The sequence below is a fragment of the Suricata suricatta genome, chromosome 2 (genome assembly GCF_006229205.1).
Source record: "Suricata suricatta isolate VVHF042 chromosome 2, meerkat_22Aug2017_6uvM2_HiC, whole genome shotgun sequence".
Taxonomy (NCBI): Eukaryota; Metazoa; Chordata; class Mammalia; order Carnivora; family Herpestidae; genus Suricata; species Suricata suricatta.
Window position 1 is genome coordinate 23,256,276 of NC_043701.1, and position 24,256 is coordinate 23,280,531.

The 24,256-nt window shown below is 47.9% G+C and overlaps 1 protein-coding gene across 1 annotated transcript in view; it reads right to left on the reverse strand.

Annotated features, from left to right (window-relative positions):
* Positions 1 to 590: 590 nt before the first annotated feature.
* The window catches only part of LOC115274678, a 39,700-nt gene continuing 16,034 nt past the window's right edge, over positions 591 to 24,256 (reverse strand). The window contains exons 4-5 of the mRNA XM_029918092.1: positions 2,084 to 2,224; positions 591 to 1,399 (exon numbers count right to left, since the gene is read on the reverse strand). Of these exons, the coding sequence (XP_029773952.1) occupies positions 1,012 to 1,399; positions 2,084 to 2,224 (529 nt within the window). The 3' untranslated portion in view covers positions 591 to 1,011. The remainder of the gene's footprint in view (positions 1,400 to 2,083; positions 2,225 to 24,256) is intronic.

Here is a 24,256-nt window from a genome sequence, read left to right on the forward strand (position 1 = left end):
CTTCCTGAATCCCCAGTGAACCCACAACCCCACTTAGGATCCTTCAGCGCCTTTGAACTCAGTGTGGGCCACACACCAGTCATGTGTTGGTGTTGGCTTAGACTTGCCTCTTGTGGCTTCTGCATAAGGAAGGAATCTTCCAGCTGCCTTGTTTCTCACAGGCTATGGCTGTGGTGTGTGTGACCTGTAACAGGTAACAGGCCTGGAGAGACTTCAGATCATGTCCCCCACCTTGGGCTGCCCAGGCACAGCAGCTCCCTGGGGCTGGGTAGAAGAATTCTAGATAAGGAAATCCCCAGATAAAGAAAGTGAAGACCCTGTGTTCCTTTATTTTAAACTTCTCCACATTATGTAGGTCCTGCTCTGTCCATCCCAATGCTTCCTTGGGCCCTAACCCAGGCCTTGTATGTGGTCTCTGCCCTTTGCTCTGTCCCCTGTCCCCTGGGGGCTGACACCATGTGAGCCTCCCCTAAGGATCATAACAAGCCCCAGGCCAGCCGCCACCTCCCCTTCTCCAGGGTAAGCAATCCCACCTCCTACCCCTAGGGGTCTCTGTATCCCGACGCAAGCAACAGTATTGACTGCTTAACTAAAGCAATGAGGATTTTATTGGAAGGGCTTGGGGGGATTCGCCAGAATCCAGGGGGGCACTTGAAGGTCCATGCTAAGAGAGGGCAGATGCTAGGCAGTTCAGGGGACGCAGGAAGGCCAAGCTCAGTCTTCTTAGCACAGCCGCTGGGATCAGTTCGCTCCCAATCTCTCCATCCAGGATTCCAATTCCCAGGCCTGTCTTGGGTTTCATATCCAAGAGGGCAGCACAAGGCAAAGTGCCTTGAGCAACAGTCCCACCAGGAGCGCCCACAGTAATTCCCCAAAGGAGCCCTGAGGGAGCTAGATGGTCTACAAATAGGGGACAGGAGGCTGGGAGCTAAGCCACCAGCACAGTGTCCACACCTTTAATTGAGCCACTCGTGTTTTTTCCTTACCTTCTGGACCTTCTGGAATCTCCCACTAGACACTGTGCACAGATAAATGATTAAATGTGTAGCAGAGCACTGAGACACAGAAAGGATCAGCATTTGTCCTGAGGCCAAACAGCAGCTCTAAGGGAAAGCTAGGTTGATGGCTCTCCTTGCTGTCCCTCTTCTGGAAGTGTGGTATGTGACCCACCTGGAGCCCTTGGGGGGGCAGCCCCCCCTGTAGACAAGGCCTCCCGCAGATACTTTTTGGGGTAAGGGCTTCCTGACTACTGTTGAGAGGAACAGCAAGCCCAGACCGCAAAAAGATCCAAAGGAGACTGCAGCTCTCCTCCAGCAGGAGGGCAGGAGGGGAAGGAAGGTGCACCCCTTCAGGCTCAGCTGGCTGGCTGGCTGGATCCGTGGGGAGGCAGAGCCAGGGCCTAAAGGGAAGAGAAGGAAAAAGGGAGCTGAGAGCCCCAGAAAGCAGATGGGAAGCAGAAATCCCACTGTAATCCCTCCCTCCACCCACCCAAGGTCACAACCTAGTTCTTACCTGGGGTTTGAGGGGGGCCTCCCCCCCCAAGAGCTGAGATTGCAGTCAGTGCACCCCCAGGCAAGGGGCTGCTTGAACCTGCACTGGCTCCCTCCAGGGCCCCTGGATTCTCTTTGACCCTGGAGCATTTTAGCCTCCTGCTGTGGCTGTGCAGTCAGATAGTTCGACACAAGTCATTATGAGACCTCCATGTTTGCGAGGGGTGGGGGTGGGAGATGGGACACACAGCATCAGTGCACCTGGCTCCTGCTGGGGACTCCCCAAGAGTCACAGATCTCCAGTCCCAAGAAGATGTCATCTTAGATGAGACCTCGGGGACAGGCCACTTTGAACTTGCAGTCTGTTCTGACAGTGCCCTCTACTTTCAGCAGATTCGACTGTTACCAGGAAAGCAGGGGTTGGAGGGCGTTCTAGCTGGCCTAGCCTGAAGAACCATCCCTTGCTCCTGTCAAATAAGAGGCTCCACAAAAGTGTCCCCCTCTCAGTGCCCTCCTGCTCCCGTAATGAGGGAGGTCAGCACCACTTCCCAGAAGTCCGGGAGCTAGCCTGGCCTGGGACTTACCTTCCTTACCTGGAGGCACCCCGGAGGCCACAGTTGCCCAGGAGTGGAGGAAGTCGAAGCACATTCAACCTCGTAGGTCTATGGAATGGGTGGTTGCGCCTGTGGGTCCGCTGCGGGGCTCGGGATGGGAAGCCTTGTGCTGGGCTTTTCCTGAAGGAAGCATGGAGGCAAGGTCCTGCCTGAGAAAGTGGGCCTCATGCCCTCCCAGACTTCCAGCCCCGGCTTGTAAACCGAGGCCACCTGGAGACACCGACCCTGCTCTGTAGGCTGGTCCAGGAAAGAGTGGGAATGTGGGACCGGTGGCCATAGAAGAGAACCCGTGGCCACAGGGCAGCCTGGCAGGGCGAGCACTGGGCGGCCACGGCTCTGAGAGTGTCCTACCCAGACGCATCCATGCTGCCACTGCACGGGTGGGCCTGAGCTTCACAGAAGCTGGGACTCGAGCTTGCTCTCAGAGCCCAAGCTTGCTCTCGAGAGGAAGAGAAGGAGGCCCTTTCCTGCCCAGAGACCAGGCCTCCCCTTCCTTGATACTCAGCCACTGGCCCATGGAATCCAGACCTGGTGGCAACTCCAGGTGGCAGGCAGCCATCTTGAGAGCAGGGCCAGCTATCTGCTTCAGGGTCTTCACCCAGGGAGGAGACACACCCCAAGTCAGCTTTGAGCTCAGGCTTCCTGGAGTCCTCTGGTTCTGCCACTCCCCCAGCAGGGTTCCCTTGGGGTCTCTCTTGGGGCTCCATTCCCTCCTGCCCCTCCTGCCCCACTAGGACAGCACTGTGGCGGTGGAGGCATACTTGCTGGGTTTGAGCGGAACCACATAGGCTCACAGGGAGTGAGCCCAGGCCCTCCCCACTTGCACAGGGCTCCTCTGCCCACCGCCCTCCACATCCCAGAGTGCTCTTGTCTTTGGCGTCACTGAGGCCTTCTCTTCCAAGGTTCTGCTGATGTCTGCATTTAAGGCACTTCTTTTGTCCGGGACTCACTAGAGACCAGCTCAGTGCTGCCCCCTTCTTCCTCACAGCAACCTGAGGAAGTAGATACAGTTAACACCCCCTTACAGGGGAGAGAGCTGGGACTGACCTGTGTAACTGCAGCCAGTGAGTGGCTGAGACCCAGCTTCAACGGGACCCTCAGACCTTAAAGCCCAGGCAGCTCCGTCTGCCCTTGGCCTCCAGGACACAGCCCGACTAGACCACTGTGATGGTCCCTTCCATCCCTTCCTTCCCAATCTCTTCCTCCCACTACCAAGTCTCAGGCCAAGCTCTATTCCTCAGTTTCCTCACCTCTAAAGTGGGCATAATACCCTGTCAAATGGAAACATCTGGTGCTCCTACTACCAAATCTGCCTACCTGCTTCCACCTGCCCCTGCCCGTGCCCCTTGACCTCCTCCCCTTCTGATCTATGGTGAGCCACCTGCTCCTATCTAGGACTCACTGCTCCCCTACAACTGAACCGGGCCCCTCTGGCTACCCCATGGACATCAGCAAGCTATCACCCGCTGGATGGTCAGGCTCCCTCACAGGTATTGCCACCCTACAAAAGTCCTCCCCTGTACACAGTTGGGGAGGCTCTAGCTTCTGCCCACCTCATAGGCAAAACTCTTCAGAGTCTGTTTGCTATGCTACACTCCCCCCCCCACACAACCTGCATTCTCTCCTGAACCCCCTGCCATCACTTCTGTCCCCAGATCACCCCTGTCAAGGTCACTGCTGAGCCCTGTGGTTGATTCTCAGAGCTCATCTCACCTGACCTATAGACAGCCTCGGACACAGACAGTCACCCTGTCCTCCTGGGCTCCAGGAACGTCCTCCCTGTACCTCCTGCCCCACTGGCAGCTCCTTTCTGGTTGTATCCTGAGTGTTGCCTGTTCCTCATCTCCCCTGCCAGAACCAGGGCAACCTGTGGGCCTGGGGTGCAGCCCTTGTGTCTCCTCTGCTCTCTCTCTACATTCAGCCCTAAGTGAGCTCATCTGAGCCCACTGTGCCTCCCCACTGTGCACCCCCATTTCCAGTCAGTCCCAGGTTCTGCCTCCCAAAGGCTCTGTGAGTGTGTCTGCCGAGCCCCACCACCAGGACTGGCCGAGCTATTCTGATCCTGGCGCCTCACCCGTCTGTCAATAAGCTGTGTGCATTACTGAGATTCTCTCCTTCCCAGGGTCCTGGTTCGGTCTGGAAGGCATGGACAATGAGATGGCTCAGAAGAAGAGGTCCTCAGGTGCTCTCTCCTGCTCCTCTTGTGTCATGCAGTCGGACTGGCTCCTCTGAAATGCTTTCCTTGGGCCCCTCTTCTGCTGAAGGGAGTGGGGGAGAGGCCCACCAGCATGTCTGGTCCAGGAGGGTGGGGGTGGGGAGGCCAGAGCTCCTGCTGTCTGGCCAGCTCTTCTGCCCAGATGGAATCCACCCTTTTCTCCGAGATTCCTCAGTCCCTTTCCTGAACCCCCCAGCACAGGCCTCCGGGCCATTGATTTGCGCCTCACTGCTGGTTTACTGGCAAGATGTCAACTGAGTGGGTGCAGGGGTGAGCCCACCACAGACACTGCCCTCTGTGCACTCCCAGCCTAGAAATGAAATATAGATGTGGCCTCCTGAATGTCCCATGTCGCTCAAACAAAACTTACCCTGCACTAAGCTCATCGGCCTCCCCGGGAGCCCCATCTCCTTCCTGGGGCACCTCTACCAAAGGTAGCAGCACAGTGTTGGGCAAGGCGGGCAGCGATGGGTGCCTGGGGAGGAGCTCCAGGGCTGCAGGGGTGCCTGGGCTGGGTGGCGGTGAGGACAAGGATCCTGGGAAGCATCACCACAGAGGCCTTGTGGGAGCAGCGCTGGAGAGAAAGGCCCAAAGTCATCTTCCGGTATCCGGCTGAGGAGGTGGCAATGCTCCAGAAGGCTGTGGGCAGCCCCTGAGGTTTTGAGTAGAAAAAAATCTGTGAAATGATGGAGCATGGGGAGGCACCGGTGGGGAAGTCAGAGGCTTTCCAACAATTCTGCTGAGAGATCATGGGGACCTGACCTGGAAAGGCAGGGGGCTGATGCAGCAGGCTCGTGACAATGTAATAGGTTGTCTGGGTGATGGGGAGAGGGTCCCAGCAGTGTGGGAAGAGGGGCCAACAGGGAACGGAGGGTGGTTGGACACTTATAACATGCAGTCCAATTTAATAAACAGGTGTGGAAGCCCCACCACATTCAGGGTCACCTTCGGCTCTCAAGGTGTACAAATTGACAGTGTCCATGATATGTGAAGGGCAGAAGGGACAGAGGGAGGCAGAAATAGAAGTTGGAAGACACCCAGAGAGGAGAACCAAAGCGGGGGGAAGGAAGGGGTGCACACGGGCACTTCCCACCTCCCTCGGGCTCTCGCTGGGCGCAGGGGGTCAGCAGGGCACAGTGGCAGGGGTGCAACCCTGCCTGACAGCACCCAGGGCAGGAGGGACTCCAGAGGCTGGGGTGGGAGTGGGGGGTGCTTGAGACTGTGAGATCCTGACCTTTGCGGGCCCCTGAGCTCTGCTTCCAGCTTTCCCATTTGACAGGTTGGCTGCAGGAGTGTCACTGTGCCCCTCTTGAAGGTCAGCACTCGCGCCCCTTAACTGTAAAACAGGAGAGATTTGGAGGCACAAAGGAAAAGGTGTCCCCACCTCCCTGAGGGGATCCTCGCGGTGGACACCTCCCCTACCTCACTCTTCATTTCAAATAGGTCTCAATTTCAAACTCCTAAATGCATTTTGAATCCACCCACTTGCTCCTCCTGCCGGCTGCCCCGGTCCCCAAGATCTTGTTGACCACGGTAGCCTCCTACCCTTTCACTCCAGGCCCTCGGCTTCTCCACAGCCACAGTAATCTCATTGAAATGCAAATCTTAAGTCCCTCCCCTGCTTAACAAATACCCTTAAATGGTTTCTTACTACCGTTAAAACCTCGTCACCTGCCCCTACCTAGCCCTCAGGGCTCCTCCTGCATCCTGGTCCCTCTCTCCTGGCACTCCAGCCACGCTGGCTTTCTTCCAGCTCCCTGAACCAGCAAGCTTGCCTCAGGACCTTGCCCTTGTCTATGCCCTCGGCCCAATCGCGGGTCCTGCTGCTCCTCCCGGAGAACTCCCACTCAGCCTGCAGCGAGCCAGGAGCCTCATTATCGCTCCCTCAGGGAGACCTTCCCTGCACACCCAAGTGAAATCCACTGTTCAGGTCTGTTGCATAGCACCCCGAACTTCTTCCCAGCCCTTCATCTCCTTCTGTAAATATATATTTATGAGTGCGATTTGTTGTTAGCTTGTTTAGCATCTGCCTGTCCCACTGGACTGTAAACCCACGAGGACAGTTGTCTCATCTGTCTTCTTGGCTGTTGTATGGTCAGCACCACAGTCAGCGTTGATGGAACAGAGGAAGGAAGAAACCAGGGGGGGAGGGAGGGCTGTGTTTTTCTGCGACAGCTGCCACCACCCAGATGACCCCTGTTGGCCAGAGAGTTCAGGAGATGACATCCTCAGACACGCATCCAATCTGCTCCCATGCCAAGAACTCCGGCTAAACACGGGCATTTCTATATTGTGACTTCCTCACCAACTGAACCACCTTTCATATGTCTTGCTTCATTTTATCTTCATATTTCTATTTTTTATTTTATTTATATTTTTATTTTAGAGACAGAGAGAGGGCATGAGCAGAAGAGAGGGGCAGAAGAAGAGAGAGAGAGAGAATCTTAATCAGCTCCACGCTGAGTGTGGATCCTGATGTGGGGCTCAATCCCATGACCCTGTGATCATGACCTAAGCTGAAATCAGATGCTCTACCAACTGAGCCACCCCTTAGCCTCATACTTCTTGATTTGTCACCTGCTTGGTAACGAGCGGTCTCTTGTCATTCTCCCCCTTTAATATTCACATTTTCCTCTCTCATGTTAAAATAGAAATATTTCTCATTCAAGTTTTACTCATTAATTTATGGACCATTCTTTTTTTTTATCAGCGCAGTAATAATATTTTCTGGTCGATTGTAAGTTCTTATTGTCCTCGCGGTTTCATTAACCATAAAATGAAACTAAATAGAGTAACAGTTGTTTAACATCTGAGTCTTATTCTCATTCAGGAAATAATTTAGATAAAAATAACTCTTGTATACCCTGAATAGTGTATGAATTGAGGTACTGCAGTTTATAGAATTTCGTTCTATAAATAATCTTAGAGTTTCCTGATTTGTTTCTTTCTGATGCTAATAGAAATCCAATCTCCTACACCCACTCTACCCATCTGAATTCTGTCTCTGGGAACCCGGACCCTGAGAAGAGGGCCTCAAAATCTGAAAGCAGTCACACTTAACAGGGGCTCTCCAGGATCTGACCTCAAGGAGAAAGAGCCTTTCTCCAAAGGTCAGACGTCCACCAGTGCAGACAGCACTCCCCTTCCCATTTCCAGGTGCAGACCAGTGCTGGGAGCATTACCCCCTGAACTCAGCGCAAGAGCAAGAAGCAACGTAAAGTGGCACAGGTGGGAATAAGTGTCTCCCTAGGAGGGATCTGGGCAGTTGTGCTTACAGGGCCTGCCTGCAGAGGCCCTCGGAGGCAGACTGGGGCTTAGAACTGGGGGCATGGCCTGTCCAGGGGACTGGGAGCTGATTGTCAGCATGAGCTGGCCTGCAGGGAATATGGGAACCGGAAACAGCAGCTCAGGCTAGGGCCACTTTTCCAGCCCCGGAGGGAGGAGGCCTGCATCTGGAGGAGGGAGGGCCCATCCCTACACTGTGACCTCCTTCTCCTGCCCGGCCACCAGGAAGTCTTCTGGTGACCAGCGCAGCCTCCTGGGCTATGGCTCTTGATGCGGCAGTGGGCAGGTGTCGAACATGAGTATGTCAGACCCTGGATAATGACTGCAAGACCCCTTTCTACCCATGGTCATGGTCACGATCATGGAACAAACCTGCCTTTGGCTCTTCCCTACTATTAGTGAGCTGGGCCCCCGGGCCCCTGCACTGCCCTGGGAGGCTGCATGGGAAGTCGTGTTTCTTACTCTGCTAAGGTCATATCCAGACTCAAAGCCCAAAGCATGGGCCCATGTAGGCCCCAAAGAAAACCAGCTGCGGCCTGGCCCTCTTCCCCATCCCCTTCCCTCCCTTCTCTTCCCTCCTCCCTCCCCACTACTTCACTTACCTTCTCTAGGCCTTTGTCTTCCCTTTCTGTCCTCACCTCTCTTTTTCTCTGTGTGTCTCCCCATCAATACTACCTCCTGTGGGAATTTGATTTTTTTCTTCCTAAGGCAGTAACCAAAGGGGAGGGAGGAGAAGGCAGTGAGAAAAATAAAAGGGAAGGTATTTGCCACCCCGCCCCCATCCAGGTCTACAGGGTGAGGGGACCAGGGCAGCAAGGGTGGGACACTGGGAGCCAGCAAGGCCAACGTACCACTTGCCGTTTGCCGACAGCCTCCGCCTGACTGTGGAGTGAGAGACAGAAGAATGGACGCTCGCAGATGTGGGCGAGGAAAGTGTTTGGATCGAGAGAAAAGCTGCCCACTGACCTGGGGCAGAGAAAGCTGGCATGGGGCTTCTGTGGTCAGCACGAGGGAGTCACTAGAACCAGACGTGCCCTCCTGAATTCAACAATAAAACCTATGAAACTGCTTTCAGTCACTGGATAACAGGCAGCACAGGACTGTCATTACTGACAGAAAGGACATACATGAGGGGCACCTGGGTGGCTCAGGTGGTTAAGCGTCTGGCTTCGGCTCAGGTCATGGTCTCACGTTTTGTGGGTTCGAGCCCCGTATCGGGCTCTGTGCTGACAGCTAGCTCAGAGCCCGGAGCCTGCTTCTGATTCTGTGTCTTCCTCTCTGACCCTCCCCTGCTCGTGCTATCTCTGTCTGTCAAAAATAAAAATAAAAAACATTAAAAAAAAAAAGAGGTGATTACATTAAAATGAGGCTGTTACAGTGGACCCTAATCCAATCTGACTAGGGTCTTATTAGAAAAGGAAATCTGGAAGGCGCCTGGGGGGCTCAGTCAGTTGTGTGTCTGACTTTGTCTCAGGTCATGATCTCGCAGTCTGTGAGTTCGAGCCTTGCATAGGGCTCTGTGGTGACAGTCCAGAGCCTGGAGCTTGCTTCACATCCTGTGTCTCCCTCTCTCCGTGCCCCTCTCCAACTCGTGCTCTGTCTCTGTCTCGCTCTCTCTCTCTCTCTCTCTCTCTCTAAAAAAAAAAAAGGTGTTAAAAAAAAAAAGGAAGAGAAAATTTGGATACACAGAGACACCTTGCTCTGGTGTTTCCAGCTTCCATAACTGTAAGCAATAACTTTCTGTTCAGGCCACTCAGCCAGTGGTGGTGCTTTGTTCCTGCAGCCTTAGCAGAGGAATACGATGCACAGAGAAGGAGAGTGTGGCATCTACAGGGGCTCCCACAGAGCTCAGCTGAGGACTGGGCTGCTACGCACAGGGCAGGACCCCACCAAGTCCAGCCTGGATGACTGCTGTCCTGAGCATCTATGGGTCCTGCAGGGCTTATACACAGGGTTCCAGTCCAGCAAGAAATTGCGAGATCTCAGAAAGTACTTGAGCATTCGGGAGTGACTCCAGAAAGGGACCACCTTAGGGCTAACACGCATGTCATACCTCTAAGACAAGAGAATAAAAAAACACAGCAAAGAAAAATACCAGCCTGCTAGCATCACGATGACCCATCTATATTTAATGTCCACCAGGACAAAACTCAACACACTTTACAGGAAGAAAACACAGACGAGGTCACCTACAATGTCTCATCCATAATGCCCAGCAAACAATAAAGAGCCATTTTAGATGAGGGAAGAAACAGGGAGCCAGCAGGTCCGCATCCCAGCTGTGCTTTGGGGAAGAGCCAGAACACCCGGCTGGCCCTCCCAGAGGCGGAGCCACCTCAGGGGAGGGAAGCATGCCAAGAGAGCTGAGGGGGGAGGGCGGTGGGGAGGGCAGGGGAAGGGCAAAGAGGCTCAGGTACTTTACCTTATGCATTAGGAGTTTACGGGTCAACGGAAGGGATATAGAAGGCCTGTAGCAGCTAAAGAGGATGTTGAGTGAGGCCGCTGCTGTTTATAGGATGTGGGGAAAGCTGGAGACGGGGGAAATGATTAAAGACAGAAAAAGCAAGCATGATTTTTAATAGTCAAGTGACTATGGGACCTAGGACTCAGTGGCGCCCCTTGGAAGACCTCTGGAAATACTAACACATCCTGAGGAGAGACAGTACGTGAAGGGGAGGCACAGTCCTGGCCCATGCCCACCACATCCCAGGCTTACGAGAGAGCAGGCACTGTTCTAGACACTTAATGTGTCCCTGCAGCTGCCTGCCAGATAGGGCCTATTAATTTCCCCATTGCTACAGATGAAGAAACTGAGGCACAGGAAGGTAAAGCACACCTCCCACTGTTCCCCAGCCAGCAAAGGGCTGAACCCAGCCGGGATTTGAACCCAGGCAGAGAGTCTGGCTCTAATGTCTCCCTTTTAAGCATTACACTGTGGCATCCAGGAAGAAATCTAGCTGGGCCATCGCTAGCTCTGTGGCCTTGGGAAGTTGGATTTGCCTCAAGCAAGGCGCCTCCCAGATTTCCTGCTTCTGTGAAAAGGAGAAGAAATCCCTACACTGCACACTACAGGGCGCGGCTGGGCGAGCAGGGTGGGAAGGCCCCATGTGAGAGCTTGGGGTCCTCACTGATCAGTTTTCTCAGGAGCACGGGAGCAAGGGAACCTGCTGAGGGCTCCAGCCTCTACTTGGGGACTGTGGATGGGGGCCCCAGGGCAGGGAGCCCTTTTTAAACCATACAGGGTTTAAGGCATCATTGGTGATGTGCCAGGTGAGGCAGATGGGAAAAGTGAAAGCACGATTGAATCTCAGAAAGAAAATGATTTTTGTTGTGTGAATTACTCTTTTCTATGCGCTGTGCAGGGCATGTCCTAGGCCACCTCATTTAATCCATCTTTAGAATGTGGTTATCCTGTAGGTATAATTATTCCCATTTCACAGGTAAGGAAACTAAGGCTCACAGAAGTCAAGAATCTTGCTCGAAGCCATATAGATGGTGAGTGGCAGGGGTAGGGTTTAAATCCAAAGTCCACACCATTTCAGGCTCCCTCCGCCTCTTAGGTTAGGACTGTGGTTACAGGATTGGAGGAGGGGGCTCAGAGGGCAAGGGTACTAGAGGTCTGGAGGTCAGCGAGGGAGAGGCAGACTGTGGAGTGAGAAGGTGAAGGAAGCTCCTTTCTCCACTTGGAATGAGACCCTGAAGTAATGCTTTCTAAAAATTGGGGTCACAGAGCCCTCTGGGAAGCTGATAGAAACTAGATTCTCACCTCAGAAAGGACGTCTAAACTTTCCACGATATTCAGGGCTTCAAGGCTCCCCCAGTCAACTGATCCATGAGAGGGCTGAGACCAAGACAGGATTTACAACTGAAGGACTTCTTCTCCCAGCTGCTGCCACCCTGACAGTCCCCATCCTTCTTCCAGAACCGTCCTTGACTGAAGGACGTCACCTTGCCTAGTCGTGTCTGCTTCCCAAGGCAAACCACATCAGCTCCGCAGTCAGGACAGCTCTGAAGTCCCTCTCCTCCCCGGGTGTTGATCTGAGAGCACCCTAATAAATCTCCCAGCGTCAGCTTCCTGCAGAACCTGGGGGTCTTGTCCAGTGACACATGGACTCTGCCCTTGAGCCATAGCAGCAAAGGAAATACAGATTATAGGTTAAGTATTACATCCTCCTTCTGCACGTATGAAATCTGGAAATAGACAGCCACTTGCCCAAGGGTACACGAGCTAACAATGGTGCAGTCAGGATTTGAACCCAGTCCATCAGAAGCCAAATCCCATACCTGCTACACCCGTCTTTCATTTGTGAGGGGGTAGCCCCCAAAGAACATGCCAGGAAGGAGAGATAAGGCTTGAGCCACTATGAAATGGAGGCAGAGCTCCTTGGTCCTACCTGGAAGGGTGTCCCATCTCTGTGCATGGCCACATTCAGGTTTGGACACTTTACCAAGCCACCCGGAGGCTAGGAGGCCAGATGGAGGCCTCTGGGCTCAGTCTTAAAATGGGTAAGGCGGTGCCTACAGGTCACACCCTCTCTGGAAGGCAGCTTGCTGTCCCTCTGGGAGCTGCAGACCTGGGTGTATGTATACCAGACCCCATGGCATTAGCGGGGGCCTGGGGGGGTATCTTGCAGGTCATGCCCCACTCTGGGCTTCATTCTCTTCAGGAGGGCACATCAGGTTCAGTCACAGGGCTCAGGGTGAGTCAGCTTTTTCCTCCCTCCCCCTGCAACCTTCACACACACCCCCTTCCCTCCTCTGCAGGGTGACCTTCCAGCCCCCCCCCCCTCCTCAGTGCTGCCACCTCCCAGCTTCCTGCTCACTCCCCACACTCGCTAAGACCTCTGTCCCAGCTCCCTGTCTCCCTGTCCACTTCAGCCTTGGCTTCATTTGGTATGTCCTCAAGTTTCAAGCGTCAGGCTCATGCATCAGGCCAGCCTCCTGGCTTGGGACCTGCTCATCTGCAGGCCTTTCACCCCCAGCTCCCCTTGGGCACTCATACCCTTGGCCGGCTCCCAGATGCCCCATCCCCACCAGTCCCCTGTCTCGGAGTCATCAGGCCAGCAGCTTCACTGCCCTGCTCAGCTGGGCCTACTTGCTGGACCACCTGAGGTGTTCCCTAACGGCCCCTGGGAAGGGGGGGGGAGCAGGGACTCAGGAGCCCTCCCCCCGCCCAGTGTTTCCCCCACATCAGAACAACATCAGAACACACTTCCTGTGGTCCCAACATAATGTCCCAACAGCATAGACTTTTTGTAACTGTCAAAAACGTGGCAGAGCATGAAATCAGTTACATAAGTTATCTGGCTAAAGCCATGGTGCATTGTGTTTGTTTGTGACAGGGCAAAAGTGGAAATTTTTGCCTCAAGGTGGAGACTAAAACAAAGACAAATGATAAGGGCCATCTCAGGGAGGGACCGACTTGTGTATGTCCTCCCAGCTCCTTCCCGTCACCTCTGCTGACGTGGGGGACTCGCTCAGCTCCGTGGCCCCATTTTCTGCTTCCACAGTCACCCCTTAACACCCCAACCTTGCGTGGTCCCCACAATCCTATCCCGCCCCCTCAGAGCTCCTAGGAAAAATAACTACATAATTTTGCAAACTGATGCCACCAAAAAAATCCAGGTCTTTAAGCACAGAAAAGTCTCGGCATCTCACGACAATTCTGATTTGCCTCCGTTTCTCTCAGCGACCGTTCTGGACTTTCACGACCTGCCTCCAGCCCTCACCCACCCACACGGGAAGATAACCTCGCTTCCTTAACCCCCATGACAACTCAGGCTTCCAACCATAACCTGTGCCGTCTGATTTGGCCCGACCCCACCTGCCCTGCCCTCTTTCCCAGCAGCCTCTGCGGGGGCTGTCCCTTGCCTGCACACAGCCCCCAGGCCCTGGCGGGCGCTGACCCCGCTGCACTGCCCTTGTTCTCCCCCCAAACCGTGCTCTGTCAGTCACATCCTCTTTCTCTTAATTCCTCAAGTTCTTCTTCTCTCCTGGCAATGTCCCCAGAGCCCAGGGATATGTTCAAAACACAGAGCTCCTTAATTCTCAGTCTCTAGCGCTTCTTTCTCTTTCCTCCCCTTCTCACCCAAGTTTTTGAAAGAGGAATCTGCTGCCTCCTATACCAACTGTAATGGGGAAAAAATATTACAGATAGAATCTGGCAGGAGAGTAATAAAAATAGTATAAATGACAAAGTGAAGTTTATTCCAGGAATTTGAATATGGTCATTAAGAAATCTATTAATGCCGTTTATCTCATGAGTAGATTAAAGGAGAAAATCATATTATCATTTGGTAGATGCCCAAAGGCATTTGGCAAAATACAGTATATATATATATTTTGAGAACCCTCTTAAAAACTAGGATAGAGGGGTAATTCTAAAGTGGGTTAAAAAACAAATCTATATCAGCAACTAGTGTCATGCTTAACGGTGAAATGCTACCCCGTGCCAAGGATATCGTTGATTAGAGCTATCATGAGATACTGAGTGTGTGTAAGTTCTAGTCAACTGCAAGGAAAATAGAAAAACAAATGATATAATTATTGGAAAGGGAGAGTCAAAAACCTGATGGACTCTGTAGAAAACTTGAGAATCAAGTGAAAATTATTTTTAATAATTAATTATTAATTCTTTTAATTTATTTTAGAGAGAGAGAGAGCTTGAGTGGAGAAGAGGGGCAGAGTGAGAGAGAGAGGGAGAGAGAACCATGCTGGATCCATGCTGAGCATGGACCTCGATTCTATAGCCCTGGGATCATGACCTGAGCCGAAATCAAAAGGCAGGTGGATACTCAACTGACTGAGCCACCCAGGCACCCGTCAAGTGAAAATTACTATAATTAATTAAAAATTTTTTTAATGTTTGTTTATTTTTGAGAGAGAGAGAGAGAGAGCATGAGCTGGGGAAGAACAGAGAGAGGGGGAGACACAGAATCCAAAACAGGCTGCCAGCTCTGAGCTGTCAGCACAGAGCCTGACCCAGGGCTCAAACCCACAAGCCCCGCGAGATCATGACCTGAACTGAAGCTGGACACTCAACCGACTGAGCCACCCAAGCGCCCCAAATTATTAAAATTAATAAGAGAGCTTAATAAGGCAGGTAATTACAAGAGAAATATAGAACAATTTATTAGCTTTTTATATAGCAGTAACAATCAGCTAGAAAATATAATGGAGAAAAGGACTACATTCACAATAGCAAGCAAAATGTAAAATATTCAGGAAGAATCTTAGCAAGAAGAGTGTAGGACTTTCAGAAAGAAAAGAGCTCACACTTTTCTCAACAATTCAAAAAAAAACAGGGGCCATACTTGGTTTCAAGATAAGAAGACTCAATACTGTAAAAGTGTCAATCTTTCTCAAACTCATCTATACATTTCCATAATTGTAATCAAAATCTCAATTGTGTTTCTGAGTAGAAGTTGATAAAATAAATCTCACGTTATACTGGAAGAATAAATGTGAGGAGAAACATAAGAAGATTTGAAGAAAAACAAGCCTGAATATGAACATCCCTTGACACTTGTCACATCAAATGTGAACAAACATATCCCAAAGCTATATAGTTGCGGCAGTAAGGTATTCGTGTTGGAATAAACAGCAGATGAAAGGAATGGAATTGAAAATCCGGTTGGTATTCCTAGTCAGTGGGGAAAAGAAAGTGCTATTCAAGAAATGGTGCTGGGATTTCATGAAGACTTTTCTGAGTGGATTTGATTTACTGAAACATTAAAAATGTCCATATGTCAAAGACACTATGTAATTAAAATATTTACAGATGATATTATACAATGTCTGGGATTGCTTCAAAATAATGGGGTGGGGAGGACTACAGATGAATCAGAGCTAGCTGTGTGCTGATAACATTGAAGCTGGGTGATGGATATACAGAGGTTCACTTTACTATTCGGCCTTTTTTTTTAAAAGTTTATTTATTGATTTTGAGAGAGAGAGAGAGAGCCAGCATGTTAGTGGGGGAGGCCAAGGAGAGAGAGGGAGAGAGAGAGAGAGAGAGAGAGAGAGAGAGAGAGAGAGAGAGACTCTCAAGCAGGCTCCACGCTCAACAGGAGCCCCACGCAGGATTTGATCCCACGAACGGTGAAATCATGACCTGAGGTGAACTCAAGAGTTGGATGTTTAACTGATTAAGCCACCCAGGTGCCCCTCAGCCTTCTTTATATATATTTGAAAATTTCCAAAAGAAAAAGTTTTAAACCATTATATGAATTCAAATAAAAATTTGAAATAAAAAAATATTTGCAATATGACACCACATTTCCGTAATATGTAAATTGCTCTCATCTCAGTAGGAAAATAAAGCAAGGTTTATAAATTGGCAATGACTGTATAAAAGATGTTCAATTCCACTGGTAATCAAAGAAATGCAATTCTTTTTTTAGGAATGAGGTTTGCAGGGCACCTGGGTGGCTCAGTCGGTTAAGCATCCAACTTTGGCTCAGGTCTGGATCCCATCGTTTGTAAGTTCGAGCCCAGCATCAGGCTCTATACTGACAGTTCAGAGCCTGGAGCCTGCTTCAGATTCTGTGTCTCTCTCTCTCCACCTCTCCCCTGCTTGCATTCTATCTCACTCTCTCTTAAAAACAAAAACATTAAAAAAAGGTTTTTAGGGGCGCCTGGGTGGCTCAGTCAGTTAATCATCTGACTTCGGCTCCGGTCTTGATCTTGTGGTTCATGAGTTCAAGCCCCGCATTGGGCTCTGTACTGACAGCTCAGAGCCTGGAGCCTGCTTCAGACTCTGTGTCTCCTTCTCTCTCTGCCCCTCCCTTGCTCATGCTCTGTCTCTCTCTGTCTCTCAAAAATAAATAAATGTTAAAAAATATTTTTAAAAAAGGTTTTTAGAAATGAGATTTGCTTTTCAACCTGTAATAATAGAGAAGATTAAAAAGACTGCTGATGCTTAAGGCAGTGTGAGGAGGCCTCCCCCACACGGAGTGAAGGGTAAACTGTTCCAAGCACTCTGAGGCAATTTGATGAGGTTCCTTTAAAACATGCTTATACTGGGGCGCCTGGGTGGCTCGGTTGGTTGAGCATCTGACTTCAGCCCAGGTCATGATCTCACAGTCTGTGGGTTCAAGCCCCGTGTCGGGCTCTGCGCTGACAGCTTGGAGCCTGGAGCCTGCTTCAGATTCTGTGTCTTCTTCTCTCTGCCCCTCCCCTGTGCGCTCTCTCTCTATCTCTCAAAAATAAATAAACATTAAAAAAATTGCTTATACTTTACTCAACAATTCAATTTTAAGAGAACTTTTCTTATAAATACTCAAATAAATTCACAAAAACGTTCATACATGGGTGTTTGTCACATTATTACCTACAACCATAAAACATTGGAAATGCCCCAAATATTGGTTAATAGTTAGCTTACATGAGTTATGAGGCATCCATACATTAAAAACAATGATGTATTTATGATGTAAATACCATATTTAAAATTACTCAAATATCATTATGATATAAATATCACATTAATGATATGAAAAGAGATGCTATTGAGAAAAATCAGATTAAAAACACTGTACAAAGTAGAATACCATAAAAAAATGTGTCAGGAAAAATATCTGCAGGAACATATACCAACTGTTAATTATAATTTCTGAGTGGTAAGACTGAAGGTGACTTCATGGTTTTCTTAAACCTCTTTCTGTATTTTCTGATTCTTTTTTTGTGAGAAGCAAATATTACTTTTATAATTAGAAGATTAAATTATTTGTTTTTTAAAAAAAGAAGGAAAAGAGAAAGGTAGACAGGAAAGAAGGAAGGAAGGAGGGAAGGGAGGGACGGAGGGGGGAAGGAAACCTGTGTCTTGTACGTTCTTCCGAAGCTGCTCTGTGTCTGTACAGAATATATGTGTTTATCTTTTTAAACGCAAATGACAGGAAGCTTTACACATTGTTCTGCTCTTGCTTTTTCCACCTGCCAGTACATTCTGGTTCTACCAATCCAGGCTCCCACCAACATGCACCAGTGGCCCCCGTCCTTGCCCAGACACTATGCTATTTTTGATTTTTGTTGAGTTTTAATGGGTAAAAAATGTGATATTAGTTTTCATTTTTCTCATTATAAGTGAGGCTGAACATGTCACGTGTATAAGACCAATGAATTTGGTTTTTATGGAACTTCCTCTTATCCCTTGCCCATTTTTCATTTTTTTCTAAAATTTCCATTTTTATATTGAGGTGTAGTGACTCATTATACAGAAAAGTAGGCATTTGTCTGCCATATATGTTTACGGATGTCTTTTTGTAATTTATCATTTGTTGTTTGATCTTGCTGATAGGTGCTTTTTTCCAAAGCAGATGTATGTTATTTTTGCATAGTTGATTTAATATGTAATAGATACGATATAGTCTTTTGTTATAGATGTTCTCTCCCTCCTTTAAGGTATTTATTTGTTTATATATATAATTAAATAATATTCTGTGGTGCTCCATATTTTATTCTAATGCTTTCATGCCTTCAGGTTTAAAATTTTTTTTTTAAATCTTTATTTATTTTTGAGAGAGACACAGAGTGTGAGTGGGGAGGGGCAGGGAAAGAGGGAGACACAGAATTTGAAGCGGCTCCGGGCTCTGAGCTGTCTGTCACCACAGAGCTTGGCACGGGGCTTGAACTCACAAATGGTGAGATCATGGCCTGAGCTGGAGTTGGATGCTTAACCGACTGAGCTGCCCAGGTGTCTCTCGTGCCTTCATTTTAACTTTGACACACTTGTGCCATTAGTTTGATGTAAAGGGTGAAGTAGGAATCAACTTTTATTCATTGAACCGTTTGTCTTTCCCCTTCTAATATGACATGTTATTTTCTGTTGTTCTAAATTTCCACATAAATTTGCGCCTATGTCTGACCCCTTTATCTTGCTCTCTTGATCTGACTGAATATTCTCCAATACCTTTCCATTTTAATTATGTTTTCACATGAGGTTGATCTGATCTCTTTTCAAGACTCCTTTTTATGAGAATTTCCTGCCCACTTGTGCATATTTATTGTTCCATATGAATATGAGAATAAGCCTGCCTGGCTTTAAGAAAAAAATCATCTCAATGTTATCTAGATATTTAAGTGTGCAGTATAATTTAGGAAGAATTGACATCTTTATAGTGCTTAAGATCAATATTTCCAATTCAAGGTTTTTCATCTCCATTTGGTGAGTTCTCTTATTATATTCTATATATTCATATATTTTATATATATATGTATATGTTTAAAAATTCTTCATATGGACCTGTCCCTTTATTGCTATTACAATTGGGTTTTCCCTTCCATTATATTTTTTAACTTCTGGTTGTTTAATATAGGAATGCTATTAACTTACCATTTTATTTATTTATTTATTTATTTATTTATTTATTTATTTAAGAGGGGGGAGAGTGGGGGAGGGGCAGAAAGAGAGGGAGAGAAAGAATCCCAAGCAGGCTCCATGCTGTCAGCGTAGAGCCCAAGATCTCTCACTAAGCAGGAGATTATGATCTGAGTGGAAACCAAAAGTTGGATGTTTAACCAACAAGCCAACAGGTGCCCCTATCTGACTGTTTTAATTTTGCATCAGCAATCCCACAGAATTCTTACAATTTGAGCTTTTTTGCATTGATTCTCCTGGATTTTCCAGTTATGCAATCACATCATTTTAAGTTAATGATACAATTTTACTTCCCGTTTTCTAATTTGGTGCTTCATTTCTTTCTCTTATTTACCTGCTTTAGTTAACACTTAATCTAACTGCCCCTTAGTCTAATGGGAATCTTTCCCTACCTTTATAATTAAACTAGATGATGGATTTGCTTTGAAATATATAGGAAACTAATCAAAACACAAAATAGATATATCACAGAAGAGGAAATAAAAATGGCTCATGAATATATGAAAAGATGCTCAACTTATCCAGGGCATTATCAGCATGGCTAAAATGTAGATTTTTGTCCTCGGTCCCCTCCTTTTCTCACTGGGTGCTTTCTTTGGATCACTACCCTGATTGTCTACCACAGGCTGATATCTCCCAAGTCCATGGCTCCAGGATTGACCTTTCCCCAGAGCATTCATTTGTATATCTGACAGCTTCCTAGACATTCCCACTTGGGTTTCCCGCAAGCCCCTCAACTCAGCACATTCAATACTGAATCAATCATCTCTATGGCCAAACTTCTACCCCATTTTAGGGACATGTGCCCCCATCCACTCACCTCACCCCTCCTCCCTCTTCCTCACCCCATCCTTCAGTCAGTTAAGTCCTGCCACACACTTACCTTCTAAATACTTGTCATAGTTTGCCTCCCTCCACCCCATCTATGGTCTTGATTCAGTGTCTCATATACTCTTCACCTGGATTATGACAAAGGCTTCCTACTTGGATTTTCCTTCTCCTTCCTGACCCTTCTAGACCCAGCTTCCAGAATTATTGTTATCAAGGTGTATTTCCAAAGCACAAAGTCAACCATGTCACTTTCCTTCTTAAAGTAAGTGGCTCCTCACTGACACCAGGATGAAGTCCAAGCTCCTGATAGGGTCTACAGGGCCCCTGTGGCCTGCCAGGCCCCACTCAGCGCTCTTCAATTTCCCCACAGCCCATTCTGGACTTTCTGCTCTAGTAATGCTGAAGCCTGTGCTGGTCATCCAACCACCCCCAACCTCTGGGCCTACCGTGTGTGTATCTTCACTTGGAGCATACCACTCACCGCTTATGATATCTCGATTTGAGGGTTTTAAATGAATGAATGAGTGTGCGTGTGTGTGTGCATGCACGCTGAACCAATACATGCACTTGATTAAAAAATCAGATTGCACTGGGGAGCCTGGGTGGCTCAGTCAGTTGAGTGTTCGACGTTGGCTCAGGTCATGATCTCACGGTCTGTGAGTTCAAGCCCCTCATCGGACTGGGTGCTGACAGCTCAGAGCCTGGAGACTGCTTTGGATTCTGTGTCTCCCTCTCTCTCTGCCCCCCACCCCCGTCTCTCTCTCTCTCTCCTCTGTCTCTCTCTCTCTCTCTCTCTTCCTCAAAAATAAATAAACATTAAAAAAACTTTTTTTTTAATTTAAAAAATCAAATTGCACCAAAAGGCCAATAATGAATACAAGACATCTTCACAGGGCCACCTCTCCCAGCCCCGTCTCACTTCCTGGAGGCAAACACTTGTATTAACTCTTTAAGCCATTTCTTTTGGTATTTCTTTTCTTTTTAAAAAAATTTTTTAAATGTTCATTTATTTTTGAGAGGCAGAGACAGAGCATGACCAGAGAGAGGGAGACACAGAACCTGAAGCAGGCTCCAGGCTCTGAGTTGTCAACACAGAGCCCAATGCAGGGCTTGAACCCACAAATTGTGGGATCATGACCTGAGCCAAAGTCAGACGCTTAACCGACAGAGCCACCCAGGTGCCCCTGGTATTTACTTTCCTATCTCTATATACATATTTATGAAGCTATGTCTTGATTTATCAAATTTATACATTATTTTAACCTCTTATATAAAAGGTGAGGATTCAGTTTGATTATACTGCCCATACCTAGCCTCTCCCATTCTATCACTACCTTTGGTTAAATAGTGATTACCTTACTGTGGTCATGTAAACATGGCGACTGCTGACTCCATTAGGGTACAAAGATTAAATTAGATTTTCATTTTTCTAAGAATTTCTAATTGTCTTTATTTAATTTTTCTCATGATTCCATATAAACATTTCCATGCTTTTTTCAGAAATTCTGGTACCCCAAGTAGTTTATGGAACCTCCCTTTTATCAAAAGACTTCTACTATAAGCCCTCTGTCCTCGGCTACAAGCTGGACACAGCTTCCTGGGCTCACTGCATAGCTGTCAGCCGGGGATTTCTTCTGACTGCTCTCCAGATTAGAGCCACTGTTTCTCTATTTTTCTTTCCGCTTTTCTTGCCTCATTCCCTTTTCTGTGGAGCACATTATTAGTAACTTCCTTAAATGAGGTACTGAGTTCTTACATTTCTGAAAAATGTCTTTGTTTTACCCTGACACTTGACAATCTGTCTGATAGTTGAAACTTGGATTAAAATTAGTTTTTTTCTGGGCACATGTGTGGCTCTGTCGTTGAGAGTCTGACTCTTGATTTCTGTTCAGGTCACAATCTCACTGTTGGTGGGATCGAGACCCTCATTGGGCTCCTCATTCACAGTGCTGTGTGTACTTGGGATTCTCTTTCTCCCTCTCTCTCTATCCGTCCCCTGCTTGTGTGTGTGCATGTGTGTGCCCTCTCGCTCTCTCAAAATATATAAATGAACTCAAAAAAATTACTTCCTTTCTTAATTTTGAAGGTCCAGTTCCTCTATATTCTGGGGTCCAGGGCTGCCATTTGGAATTCTCATGCCAATGAAACGTTCACTGAGATTTTATATTTCCTCTCTGAAAATTTTTGGTTATTCTCCTCATCCCCAGTATACTGAAAATTTAAGTGGACATACACTGCTGTGGGTCTATTTTTAGTCTGTGCTCTGGAATGGACTCGGTGAACTCTGTAAAGACCTCTACACTTTTAGGTTGAGAATTTTCCTATATTATTGATTTGAGATTTCTGCCCTCATTGTTCTCTATTCTTTCTTTCTGGAACTCCTATTAGTCCAAATTGAACTGCCAAATTGATTCTCTTTTCATTTTTTTCCCATCAGTCTTGTTAGTCTGATTTCTGGGACATTCCTCAAATTCATCTGCCAGTTCTACTGAATTGCCATCTTCCACTTTCCAGAAGGTTTCCTTCATCCTAGCTTCAATGGAATATTTTGTTTTGGCAGCCATTTTCAAAACGTTTTTATTTCCAAGAACTCTTTCCTGTCTTCTGAGTTTTTGTCTTTGTTCATGTCTCCATGGACATTAAGTAGAGGTTGTGTTTGTTTTGTTTTAGTTCCCAGTTCCTCAGGGGTCTTCTTTTTCTCTGTGTTTCCCTCAGTTTCATTGTGTTGGAGATCTCCTTGGGGTGAACTGTCTTTATCTATTCATATATTCAAGAATAAGACCTTGAAATGTCATTTGGGAGTGGTGTGTGCACACGTGGGTTTTTCTAAGTGGCTGAGTTTGGTTTTAGGTTCCTAGTTGGAGCTGGTTGTTATGTGGGGACCCTCACATGCCTGTTTTCCAAGACCACTCAGCTTTCCTGAAAAGAAACCTCCAGTGCCCTGGCTGTAAATATTTTGTTTGGTGTTAGGGGTCAACTGTTAATATAAGAAGACTTTCAGTGAATCTCTCTATTCTGGATCCAGATCTCTTTCTTGCCTTTTGCTGCATCTGGCCCTTTGGGACTGGTTCTCAGGGGTTCTCTAGAGGCAAATAAGCCCCTCTGTTCCACATCCCCTTTCTTGAGCTCTGTAAGCTCATGCTTTCTCCACTCCTCTTCTAGGCCATTTCATACCTTCACCAGCTCTTAATCTAGAATTTTGTAGAAACCTCTCCTCTGCTGATGGTCTCTCATGATTGTCTGTTAATATTTTTTAAAGAATACTCTTTTCCTGGGGTGCCTTGGTGGCTCAGTCGGTGAAGCATCCAACTTCGGCTCAGGTCATGATCTCACAGTTTGTGGATTCGAGCCCTGTGTTGGGCTCTGTGCTGATAGCTAGCTCAGAGCCTGGAGCCTGCTTCGGATTCTGTGTCTCCCTCTCTCTCTGACCCTCCCCTGTTCATGCTGTCTCTCTCTCTCTCTCAAAAAGAAAGAAAGAAAGAAAAAGAAAGAAAGAAAGAAAGGAAGGAAGGAAGGAAGGAAGGAAGGAAGAAAGAACACCCTCTTCCTTTAAGTCTAGAGGGGTCTTGAAAAAGAAAGGAGATCAGAAGATGTTCAATCTGCCATTTCATGTGACTGTTTCACCACTGGCTGAGCTCCTATGGACAACAGCTGTTTCTCAATCATCTCTGACCCAAGAGCTGAGCACAGTGAATGGCCTCGGTCAACCATCTGTAAAATATCTGTAAACAGAAGGGAACCTACTGATCTCTCTGAATGCTTAGTATGCTTGGCCAGGAGAAAAAAGGTAAGCAAAAATCATGTCACATCCAGTGAAGTATTAGAAACATTCTGTCTGGAAAAGAAGAGATGATGGGGGGGCTTGCAGTGGGGTTTGTGCATCCTACATCTACAAATATCAGAAAGATCTCATATAGAAAGACGGACACTTTCAATGTGGCTTCAGAAGACATGAGTAGAACAGGTGAGTGGGTGTTAGATACTCAATGACAGGTTCAGCTCCTTGCATGCAATTACTTTTTCCACCTCCTAGCTCAGCCATCTTTCTGATGATGGGATGGATCACCTGGGAGGTCATGAGCTCCCTGACCCAGAAACATTCAAGCAGATCTGTGTTGGGAGCTATTTGAACTGACCGGTAGAGTGAAAATTCCTGGTGAGGGTACGGCAAGTTTGCACGGTCTCTTGCCTCCAGATATCTCCCAAAATCTACTCTCTTGAAACTTTCATTTCTGCTTGAGCACCAAACCTCAAAATGCTTTACTAATTAAAGTCAGGAGCTGGCTGTCCCCTCCCCCCACCCCCCTGTCCCTGAGACGTGACTGCACCTGGTCAGGGAAAAGATAAGCAAACTAGATACACCCTGATGCAACACATAATTTTCCCCTAAGCAATACGGATAACTGAATACCTTCTGGGACTGAATGCCTTTGTGATAGTCACT